Source organism: Colobus angolensis, unplaced genomic scaffold, assembly GCF_000951035.1.
Source record: "Colobus angolensis palliatus isolate OR3802 unplaced genomic scaffold, Cang.pa_1.0 Scaffold26, whole genome shotgun sequence".
NCBI classification, from domain to species: domain Eukaryota; kingdom Metazoa; phylum Chordata; class Mammalia; order Primates; family Cercopithecidae; genus Colobus; species Colobus angolensis.
Genome location: NW_012115821.1, coordinates 8,169,502 through 8,181,976, shown reverse-complemented (window position 1 = coordinate 8,181,976; position 12,475 = coordinate 8,169,502). Strand labels below are relative to the sequence as shown.

The following is a 12,475-nucleotide window of genomic DNA, read 5'->3' as shown; positions in this document are numbered from 1 at the left end:
CAAGAAGTCTGGTGTCCTGTCATACAAGTATAGTGATAGGGAAGTGCAGTTTAGCTCAAGAAAGATCCTCCTACCCTGTTCTTTTCTGCTATTGATGACGTTAAGGAGATTCCTTGGCTACCCCTGCAGGGAGGGCCGGTGAAGTAGAGTAAATACTACTAAGACCTGTGGCAATCAGGTTGTACAGCCATGGATTTTTTTTTTTTTTTTTAGCTTAAGAAAAGCTTCAGTGAATTAACTTAAAATTCTTATTTTCACTAATGAGCTTTTGAAAAGATTTGGGAGATGTATCCACATCCTGTGCTTCTAAGGCTTGCTGATGACTCTTCCCTTGGATTCTTCTAGTGTCTTTTAAGGGCTACCATAGTTTTGGATTGTATGAACATTATTGTAAGGAATCTGGGTGGTGGGGGAGGGCGTGGGGGAAAGTGGGTTTCAGAAAATCCCCTGGATCTTGGTATTGCTGACATGGTTGGGATCTGAATCCTTGTGAAAATAGGGCAGTGCAGCTACTATTCTTTTGCTTTAGAGTCAATTTAGAATTTGGCCCGATAGAAGACGTTTTCATGCCTGTCTAAAAACTCTTCCCCATCCGTTTCAGGCTAAATCATTTCCACATATGTAATTCATGACTTCTACCAAATATTCTGTGTGGGGTGATAGGATTTTGTAGAAGCATCTTTTCCCGCTTCTTTTGACATTTAAAAGAGTTCATTTTGAACTATCAGATTTCTAAGTCATTATTATAAAACTCAGATCACTTGACAGTTTTTTCCACGTCACTTGTGGTGATTTTTTGTTGTTTTGTTTTTATTAGAACTCTGTCACCTGAGCTGGAGTGCAGTGGCACAGTCATAGCTCACTGCAGCCTCAAACTCCTGGACTCTTGCCTCACCCTCCCAGGTAGTTGGGATTACAGGTGTGAGCCATTACACCCCATTCCATGTCTATTTGACAGTAGATTTGTTGATTGGCCAGAGAGAGGGAGCATGATAGGGATGATAGGGAAACAGGCCAGGAAGACACTATTTTCAAGGGGGCACTCAGTGAGAGAAATTCTTGGATTTAAAAGTATGAAAACTTTAGTCAGTCCTCCAGTGATTGAACAACAAACTGGACAAATATGTGGATATGAAATTACACATATTTTACAAATATGCACAGAAAGTGGGTTAAGTTTTTTTGTTACTAGATTTAGGAAGGAAAAGTATACTTAGGAATAATAAACTTTTTTTGTAAAGTTTAGCAACTGTAGATAGTATAGGGGAAATAAAACCTGGAAAAATGCTGCAGGCATTTTATAGAAATGTTTAACTTTATGACCTTTAGGTCTACTGAGACTTAAAATGTAGGTTTTTAAATAAATCATGTAAGTTTTGTAATATACCTGGTAGTAACTGTCAGTTTAAAGGCATTCAGAAAAAAATTCACAAAGTATAAGTAATTTGCATTTTAGCAGGTTAAACTTATGAATTCCATCTTCCCCAGTTTTGACAAGTTGCCTTTCAAATAGAAAGATTAATTTACACCGTCCAGGACGCCTGGTATGACCATATTAGATGAAATTAGACTCCACCCCCTGTTTTCTGTTGATCTGCCAGGACCTTTGTAATTCAAGTGCTTTTTACAGTAGTAGCAAATGTTACATAAGCCCAAACATGGAGCATATTTGGAGTTGGTGGGCAGACCCAAATCATGATGCAAGCCTGCAGTAGCAAGTGTGCAATGAAGCACAACCAAATGCTGTGAATGGAAGGTAGCAAGACGCCTCTCCAAAGCAGCCCTTCTGCGCAGGAGCTGAAAGCTCCACTGGGTAAGTTTTCTGAGGCAGTTTTCAGAGGCTGGGCTTGGCTCAGGGCCCAGCTCTGGATGAGCCTGTGGACGGTGGGGTAGGTCTTTGCTAACCTTACATAGAACCAAGCAGAGTTGGGAAGAGTTTATGCAGGCCTCTTTCCTCCTGGCGTTTGTCTTGCCCTGCCAGCAGGCTAGGAGGGCTGCGCTGCTCAAGTAGTGGAGGGAGGGAGCCTGCAGAGCTAGGGGATCAGCGTAGTTAATCGCAGCCACAGGGATTAGCTGCTGCAAGCTGTCCACAGGAGCCATTCTGAAATGTCATTTGAGTGATCTGGCCAAAGTTCAGATGCAGACAGGAGTCGAGTTTGTTATTAACTCCAACAAAATGCTGAGGTTTGCACCAAACAGTTCCCATATCTCAAAACAGAGAGAGTATTGGTTACGTCGCTCTCTAAAAATGGAGGAACGTTGTAACATGCTTTAACTGTTTGTTTTTTATCTTACTTGTGGTAAGTGAGGTTTCATGACAGGCAGTTTGCAGTGTTTCCTGTAGAATGTGTTTGAAAGCTGTTTTGTCAGATACTTCAGTTCCACAACAAAGTTTCAAACAAAACACTGCGTCAAGAGGAAGAACAACTTCAAAATACAACCAGTAACCCTGGGAAGTCATTCAGTAACTTAAATTGAGTGTATAAAAATTTAATTATGGACTGACTGCCAGAAAAGATGATTTTTTTCAGTTGTGTTATTAAGGTAGCCAGCAGAGCTAAGCTGATTCTTCTTGGGTGGATGTGGAGGCTGTTCTCAATGTTACCTTACCTGTCTCAGACCTTCTGTCTTCATGCAGGAAGTGAGGTGTCAGTTGAGTTCTTTAGTTTTCAGGGGATTCAGATTTCATGCCTTCTGCAATAATGAGCTTGACCGGATGGTTTTAATTGAGGTTGAAATTTAGCTCCCCAGTTGTGGGACTTTAAATATGAAAAGATCTTAAATCTTTAATCAAATTGCTGTTGATTCTCTATAACTGATTTTTCTGAAAACTCTTGTCGGACAATTTTAGGTTCGCTATTTCTGCTTTCGTTTTTGCATGTCACTTCTGATGTTTTATTAGTTGACAGCCCTGGCCTGCAGGTGGAGCAGATACTGTTTCTCTTCAGAAAAAATAAATGTGTGTTGCAGATTCATTGAAAACATTGGCATTCCTGAGTAATTAATCACTCATTCCTTATTGAAAGAATGCATAATGAAGGAAGCTGTTAGGCTGTGTTCAAAATGTGAGGTTTTTCTTATTTCCATGTTCTGGTCTTCAGGTATTCTGCCCTCCCCCACCCAGAATGAGGTGATATAAAAAGGATATAAAACTAGTGGATAATAGCAATAAGGATTGTAACTGGCTCAGTGTAGCACTTTTTAGCAGATGGTTTTGTCATTTCGTTGTACCTTGCAGTTGCTCTTGTTTGTTGGACTGGGAAGATGATGCTCCCTGTTGGGATTCCTCCACAGAAATTTCTATTTTAAAAGACAAAACAGAAACCAAACAAAAACAAGACAGCTTCTCTAATTTGAGTTTTACCAGTTTCCTTTTATTCTCTCTCTTTTTGTGTATATGTAAAAATTGGATTGGAGTGGTAACGGTGTAGTTTTGTTTTGTTTTTTTAAATTGTCTTTTAGCATTTTGGTAATAGCCCATATATTTCATTGGGGAAAGACAGTGACCTAGACCAAAATGAGACTATAGAGATACTTATGTGAAGACTGAGTATGTTTGATGCTTGAACTACAGATAGTGTAACAAATTGGAAGGCTATACTTATAAAGGTAAATAGCTGAAATTCTAAGGTGTTCTTTTCCCTAACATATAGAGGATTAAATGAAAAGTAGCTAGAGACTAGTAGATTTTCGTTTTGGCTCTCTCTTCTTCTCACATATTGGTACCAGAGGTATAAAAACAGTTCAAGTGAATGATGGTGTGAGAGGGAGAAAGGGGAGTGAAATTTTACAAAATGATGTGCATCACTCAGATGGTGAGGTCATGTTTGTTTCAGCTAGGGTGATTTATTGCTGTGGTCGGTCAGCATCATTTGGGTAACACTGTGCTCTCTGATGATAGCAGAGAGAAATCCTTATGGCTGTTAGGAGAGCAGAAGTGTCAGCCAGCATGTCATTCATTGTGTGGTATCTGTAGTCAGAAACGGTGACAGCAAGATCACAGAGGTGGCATAAACAGTTGGATGGTTGTGTTATGCTCAAAAGCAACAGCATCCTTTTCCCAAAAGGTACTTTCCCTAAGTGTGTGTATGCGTTAGAGAGGATGATAACCCTCGGGTCAAAAGTCTGCACCTTGAACGGGGTTGCAGGAGCGTAGAAAGGGCGTCCTTCAGGAACTGAACTGATCACTTAGACCACTCGGTTTTACTTAAGACAAGCTGTTTCATGAAAGAAAGAAAAAGGGGTGTTATACTCGTAGCTGAAGTGATCAACTGTTACAACACTCTATACCTCCTCTTTTTCCCTATCATTCCATCTTTTTCAATAAAATTTTTGGATTTTTTTTGAGCCCTTTTACAAATGTTTGCAAAGAGCTGCAAGTTAAGCAGACAGAGAAGGAGCATCCCCCAGATATTCAATAAGTTTTTCATATTTCTCACATACTTGAAAGCAGAGTTCAGAAAGAACAGTCCTCTTGGGAAGAATTCCTGGCAAGAGGATTATTTGAGGTTGCCATATTTCTGCTCCTTTCTTAGCAACATTATTTACAATCCATTCACGCCTGTCCCTTCCCCCGCTGAAGTGGAGTCGTTCTCCCTTGTAATCTGCCCTTTGTGATCTGTTCTCTTTCATACAGCCAGTGTGAATGGGTATGCTGCAGCGTGCACTCTGCCCAGAGACGTGGAAATGCCAAGAGACCCGAATACTTTAGTTGGGCCTTTATTTCTGTCATAAAGCACTGACTTGAAGAGCTTGATTTGATAATTTGATTAGGACCTTTGGTGAAAAGTTGTTTCAAGTGGCCCAAGTGCTATAAATGACTCTCTCTTCTGCACTTTCCCCTTATGTTTTAATTTAAAAGCACCTCCGCAGTAGGGGGAGGAGAAATGCATTTGGCAGAGGTAGCAGTTGGAGACTAATTTGTTAGGGCAGCCAGTGTTGAAATCATCCTTTTCAGTTAAATCTCTCTAGTGGAAATGATGCCGAGTGCTTTGTGGCAAGGACTTTTTCTTTCTTAGTGTTTTCCAGTGCCATTTGTAACCCACCTAAGCATGCTCTGAAGTTGCCTCCCAGCCCCAATTTTGGCTAATTGTCCTTTGAGGCACTGCATGTCAGAGGTCAGTTCTGAATTCCCCAACTTGAGATTTGAATGTTCCAGGGACAGTCCCACCAACTTGCTTCCTTTTAAGCAATTAGACTACACTCAGCTCTCTCTGGAATAGTTTCATCAAGTGCCTGGGGAACATAAAGAAATTGGATCAAAGATAAAGCAGATTTAGGATTAAAAAGAACCTGTGACTACAAAGAGTGGATGGAGTAGGACCATGTTTGCTTGTCAGGCCACATGTGAGTGCTTTTAAGAAGAATAAGAAAATTTAGAGGGAAAAGTTGACAACAATGAAAGTAGTGAGGAAATATGAAATGCTTAATGTTCATGTGTAGTCCATATGCAGTGATATGTAGTCCATGTGTAGTGATTTGCAATGGTATGCCAAGTATTTTTTAATATTCATTAGGAAAATATATATATATATATATGAAACTCCTACATCAAATACAAAGTCATTCTTTCAGAGATATTATTGCTTAGGATAATGCTAAATTAGTACTTAGTCAGCCACTGAACTTTTAAAAATATATTAAGTAAATAATGGTCTAGATATTGTACAGATTTGGAAAAGGATCCAAAGTATGATTTAGTTGTGAATAACAGAAATTTAGGGAAAACACTAGTTGGGAGCAAAGTAGATGTGTAAGAAAAAAGTGCTGAGTTTGTTTATTTGTTTTTTTAATGCAGTCTTTATTTCTAGTCTGCCTCAGGTCCTGCTCTTGGATGTTTTCTTAAGGAGTTATAATCCTTGTGAAAGACACATAATGCCAATTGACACCTCATGAGTTGTGTTTGGTGGCCTGGAAATGGAGTATGACAGTTTGGATTAATTGGGAGCCGTGTAATAGCAAGCTGCAGTTATTTTTCAACCTGGATATAAAAATAAACAATAAATAATTTTGTGAAGGGGCAGCTTGATGAATGACCTAAAGTTTTAAAACTGAGCTTTTGATATGTGCATTGTTGCTTACTATGACTGGCCAAAGACTGTGTGCATGTTTACCTGTGTTTTACGTTTTATAGCCATGTATAACCTTCATTATTGAAAGTCCTTGCTTTAAATGACCGTCATTATGGGATGTTTGTGGAATGGAGCTGTCAGAAGGCATGAAGTCGTGCATTTCTTGAAGCATGCATTGGTATTTCTCTTAAGGCCCGTCCATGCCGAGTGCACACTCTGTTTAACCTTAACTGACTGAGTCTATCTGAAAGTATGAGTGAGTTTCATTTAAAGAAAAATTTGTGGGTTTTACTTAGAAAATCTGCCCAAAATTTCCACCTTTGGATCTGTAAACTGAATTTGAGACTTGATCTTCATTTTATTCTACTTGCAGTTCTTCCTGAGTGTCTTCTGAGTTCTGTGAGGAAAATGAGCCAACCTTTTATTTGTAAAATAACTTTAGCTTGAATGAATGTTCTTTTTGTTTGGTATGAATTTGCTAATTTTTAAATGAATTCTTAAAGTTGCTCCCCTGAGCTCGTATCTTAGAATAGATTAATATCTTCCTGAAATGGCATGTAAAAATATGTATACTAAATCCTTATCACACAGGAGAAGATAACTTACAGTAAAGAGGGTTTGGTTTGTTCTTAAGTGATTTCTACTTTCTTTAGAAGTCAGGAGGTGTTATTGGCGAGTACTTTTCTGTCTAAAGAAATAAGCCTGTAGCTGGCATCAGCCAAGCTAATGGGGTATCTGTCTTATGTGCTGTTGAGTTCCCAGTACTTGGTCCATAGTAGACTCTGTGCTGCAGGCTTTGCAACTCTTTATCATTTAATCCACAGCAGCCCTGCAAAGTAGGCTTGGCAGTTGAAGACGCTGCCAACGAGGATGGAGTGAGCTGGTTGCCCAGGTTCACCCAACTAGTAACTGGCAGAGCAAGGATATGAACCCACATATCCCTGACTCTAAAGTTCTTGCTCTTTTCAGGTAATCTTTTAAAAAGTATTTTTATTTGATTTAGATTCTATTCAGGCTGATTACTCAACCCATACATATCAAGACTGTGCCCAACAGCCCTGAGCCTCTGCTGGGAAGGTGACCGTAAACAACCTGAGAGTGACTGGAAGCATGCATATTGTATTGTCTACTGGTTGGTGGGTCCAGCCCTACCCTACTGAGCAGGTGTTCGCTGATGGTCTTTTGTAGAGCATACTCATCTGGAAACTGTGTTTAAGTTGATTCCTTTTAGCCAAGCTATAAAGACAGCCCCAATTGGCACATTCTGTCACAGTTTACTCTTCAAACTGATGCAAGATTTTTCTTCTTGGTTACTCTGCAAGCCAGGGATGCCCGGCCAGCGATGCCCTGCTTGGGCCTCCCTCAGCCACACTGGGTGTGCCGCAGCTTGCCTGTGTTATAGGTTGTACCTGCGTTTGGCGGTTCCGGAGCTCTTGTATTGCACCCAAGAAGAATGAGAATACGTAGAACATTGGAGGGTGAGAAAAGTGGAGAACAATTTTATTGAGTGATGGCAACGGCTTTCAGGAGAGAGAATTTGGGGAGAGGGGAATATTTCCCCCATGTGGCTGGGTCTGGGGCCCTTTATGGACTCAGAATGGGGAGTCTGATTGGTTTGCGAGTATGCAAAAAGCTTCAAAGTGAAGGCACAACTCAAAGGTCGGCATGACAGTGTAGAAAAACCAATTTGGAAAAGGTAGGTATATATAAAAACAGGTGAAGGGTGGGGACCAGAGGAAAGCATCCCAAACGGGAAGACAAATTCTCAGTCCAGTCCTAGGATTTAACTTGTAGCTTGACTTTCAGGCTTTAAACTGTCTTCGACTTGGAGGTGGGTTTTCGTCGGAGACCCTCCCCTGTGTGTCTAGGCACTTGTCTGCCTCTATCAAAACCATCTTGGATGCTTTAAGACCCTCCAAGCAGAGAACTACACTGGCTGACACACTCATAGCTGATTTTTAGCTTAGCAACTTCCAAAATGGAAAGGTGAAATCGAAAACAATCTGGATTTCTCTTAAACATATTCTGGATCCCACCCTGAATATACCAAAAAACTGTCATCAATGACAGATGTTCAGCCTATGCAGACTTGTACACTAACAACCTGCTTTTGCCGAGCAGTTGGGGAAGATGGCCTTCTTACTGATTTATGCCCCAACCCTCATCTTTATCCCTGCCCCTCCATCATGTATTATGACTTGCTAATAATACCGTTTCAGAGCAGGCAAGTTGCCTTGTGCTTTCACCCAGGTGCTGGAGTCAGCCTGCCTGGGATTGCATCCATCTTTGCCTCTTAAGTAACCATGTGATGTTGGACAACTGACTTGAGTCCTTTAAAGCCTTGGCTTCCTCATCTGGAAAGTGAGGATAATAATAGTATCTACTTTGTTAGAAAGATGGTCAGGATTGAGTGAGATAATCCATGTACATCCCGTAGCATGGTGCCTGGCATGTGGTTTCTACACAATACACAGTAGCAGCTGTTGTTGATATTGTTGTTCTTGAAGGTGAGATTTCTCATCAGCCTGTTGTTTGGATTATAGAAGATTAGTAAAAGGTTTAATAAGATGTGAGAAAAGAGCCCTGAATAAAGGGTATGGGAAGGGTTGCAGCTTGTGAGTTACCATGAGATGGTGGAAGGAGGTTATCTGAAATTGGATGAAAAATTGTAGCATCAGATGTGTTTGGGTGTGGTTAATAACACGCATGGTGGTGAACTGAGGTAGATGGTAGAAGTTTGAGGGGTATGCATTTTGAATCTTCCCACGTGGCTCATTTCAGGCAGTTTTCTGTGTTCACCTGGTATTTCTTACAGATAAAAATCATTAAAAGTGAATGCAAAATTTCAATATGTTCAAATTGTTTTTTAGTATATCGGTGGCTTTGGAATGCTTTTGCATTCTCAAAACAAGCTTTGTAGCAGAACTGAGGATATTTAATTCAGGTTCTGTGGGGGTTTCTTAGTAGTTAGCCACTTGCATGATACCTGTTGAGAATGGGACAAATTGATACTGTCCTCAGGAATGGTAGTGTGCCTTGCTTTGTTTTGGCATGTATAAAATTGAGACCAGAACACCTGATTTTTCTTCTTTAGAAGTATGTATTTAATAACCGAGTAAACTATATTCATTGTAGAAAAACAATACACAAATGTTTTAAAAAATAGAGCTATAATCCCAGGAATAACCACTTTTTAAAAAGCTTGACATATATGCTTCTAGATTATTTTCAAGTATGAATGTTAGCATTTGGAGTTCCAATTTGTTTTGACTGCTTTTTAGATTTGTGCCCTAATTTTGACACTTGCTCCTTATAAATTATTTTTAGTTGTTTTCAAAGCAATATTTATGATATAAAAAGATCTAATTACTTGCTTTGAACTCCTTTTTGGTGTGTACCTGGGTGTTAATACTTATAATTTTTTAAAAAATCTCAGCATGAATTCAGAATTATAAGCTTAGTATTCTCGGTTGCATTCCATTTTGGAAGACCTATATAGAGCTGTCCGCCCTCCTATTAGGGCACTAATATCCTGCCCTTGCCATGTGACGTATTAAAGCCACAAGGGAAAAGAGCCCCATGAAACTCCATCTCCCTCGCTTCTCCCTAGCACAACACACACATACACACTTAGGCATGTTTGTCTTTCCTTGTCTCTGCTCTTTCCTTGTGTCTGTACTTGTCTGTCAGTCAGCCTGTCTCTCCCTTGCTGGAGCCATTCATCATGCCCTCCTCATTCAGGGACAGAGTGTGCTCTCTCTGGGCTGGTGCCAGATCCTGGAGAGAGGAGCACTTTGAAAACTCAACTTGGCCTCCTCAGCAGACCACATTGCAGTTGTTCTCAGCATCTGGCCACCACTTTGTCCACTTAATATAGGGTCCCTAACCCCACCTATAATTTGCCCACTTCTCTTCTGATCTGGGAACAAACACTTTTTTAAAGCTAGACGCCCAGTTTAAAATCTTATGAAAAATAAGAACTCACAGTGGAAGGATAAGGGGAGTCCAACTCAACTATAATTAAATTTGGTTTTTCCTTCTTGCTTTCTTGTGGGGGGAAAGCCAGATGCTGTCCTTTTCACAGAATAAGTTACCAGTCCATGATGTTAAGGAACAGCTTAGTTCAGTAGCATGACAAGAATTTGAGCTGACACTTTTCAGCCAGAATCTCAGTTACTTACACACACTACACACACACAATCTGTTTCAAATTTTAGTGAATGAAAAATTCACATGATAGATTGTCATTCTTAGTTTTTAAATAGTTTTTATTGTTATGGAAGTAGAAAATAGAATTTTTTTGAAATATTATCGATACATCAGCAGACTTTTAATGTTAGGAAGCTTTGAACCTTGATTTTCTAGTGCTGAATCCCATATTAAGAGTTAATAGGTAAGAAAAGAAGATTTTAACCAAAGAAAACAGGGGGAGGGTGGACAATGATGGGAATAGAAAATTGAAAGGACAAGCTTAAAGTTACAGTCAGTTCTGCTATAACACAACATGCATTCCTAAAAAATTACTGCACAATGCAACATTATGCAACAAAAACCACATGAGGCTTATTGGGAAAACGGGGTAATGGCACAACACTCACAAGACCTCATCAGTGACACACACAGAAAAACATAGGAACCTAATGAAAAGGGTAGCACAGTCTTACAAATGTTAAATGCTCAAAAAAAAAAAATACATAAACACTAGAATAAACATGGCAGTTACCTTGAAAAGACCTGGCATTTGCTTTTGGAAGGCGTGAGAAGGGTTGCAGCTTGACTGTGAAGTGATGGAAGGAGGTTATCTGAAATTGGATGACAAATTGTAGCATCAGATGTGTTTGAGTGTGGTTAATAACACGCATGGTGGTGAACGAGGTAGATGGTGGAAGTTTGAGGGAGGGTGCATTTTGTGTTTTCCCATGTGGCTCATTTCAGCCAGGTATAGTTTTCTGTGTTCACCTGGTATTTCGTTCAGACAAAAATCATGAAAAAGTGAATGCAAAATTTCAATATGTTCAAATTGTTTCTTAGTATATTGGTGGCTTTGGAATACATTTGCATTCTCAAAACAGGCTTCATAGCGGAACTGAGGGTATTTAATTTGATTGAGAATTTTATCTAATCATTTGATCTTCAAAGAAAATACATCACACATTTGCTCTGAGACACCTGCTTGAGAATTCTGATACCTAGAGTGTACTTCTTAAAAGTCAAAGTTCTAGTTGAGGGTTTTCTCTGTCTTCTTCATATCACAGACATGCCCATCCTTTAGTGCACTGTTTCAGGGGGTACACAAGGTGATTTTTGTAGATAAACATGGATGAATATTTTAATATTTAGTTTATATAATAAGCTTATTGAACTTACTGTTTCACAGATACTATTGTTTTGGAAAAATCTATCTCAGCTGAGGGTAGAGGTGCCCTGCTTCACCCTGAGGCCCATCTGGAAATGGATTGGGAGGTGGTTTCAGGTTGTCTTTGGCAGACGGGCACTACTGGTGAAGAAGCAGTAGGAGACTAGGAATGCTAACCGTTCTGAAATCCTGTATGAAGAATTGTCCTGTCCAAAATACCAATGATGTCCCCATGAGAGACTGGTTAGTATTAGAGTAAGGAGGAGGAGGAGGAGATAATAGAATTGATAATGTAAATTAAAATGTTGAGTTTAAAAAAATAGTATTTTATGTAGCTTTGGTAAGAACGATGAAAATAGTTTGCAGTTGATGAATATTTGGAAAACACTCATTGAGGACAAGTAGTAGTGGTGAGCTTCATTTGACAAACCCTTTAGTGCCTTGTAGCAGGCAGTATTCTCAGTGCCATGCGCATGCTAACTTACTCAGCTGTGGTTAATGGTTCTTGAGGCATTAGCCTAGTCTACTGTAGTGTCTCAACCGTGGCTGCACAGTAGAATCAGACAGGGAAACTTGTCAAAACTCTGGATGCCTAGTCCACACCCCAAACCAATTAAATCACAGTCTCTGAGGGAGGGACCTATGCATCAGTGTTTTTAAAGCTCCTTATGTTATTCCAGTGGGTAGCCAAGTTGACAGTCACTGGTCTAGGGCCTTCTAAAAATCACTCCTTTTCACAAGAAAAGCTTTACTAGTCATGCAGAAGTTAATTGAAGACCTCTGTCCCATGCCTTACAGAGAAAGACGATGGAGACACGGCCCACAGAAGCTGTATCGTCTAAGGCAGGTGACAAACTGCAAACACATGTTTACAATCCTGGCCTGACAAGTGCTGATGCTTAAAAGTATGTTCAGAGTGTTTTGGGATCATAAAAGAGAGAAAAACTAAATTTAGAAAAATCTTCAGATGCCAAATTTGGAAAACTGTTAAACTGAATTTGTTTTAGTTTTTTCTTCCTTATACACAACTTTCATTTTGGAATGAACA

At 39.7% G+C, this 12,475-nt stretch overlaps 1 protein-coding gene across 1 annotated transcript in view; it reads left to right on the top strand.

Moving 5' to 3' along the window:
- The first annotated feature begins 1,581 nt into the window (after positions 1–1,581).
- ATXN7 (ataxin 7) overlaps positions 1,582–12,475 on the top strand; it is a 35,976-nt gene continuing 25,082 nt past the window's right edge. The window contains exon 1 of the mRNA XM_011947187.1: positions 1,582–1,813. Coding sequence (XP_011802577.1) covers positions 1,750–1,813 — 64 coding nt within the window. The 5' untranslated portion in view covers positions 1,582–1,749. The remainder of the gene's footprint in view (positions 1,814–12,475) is intronic.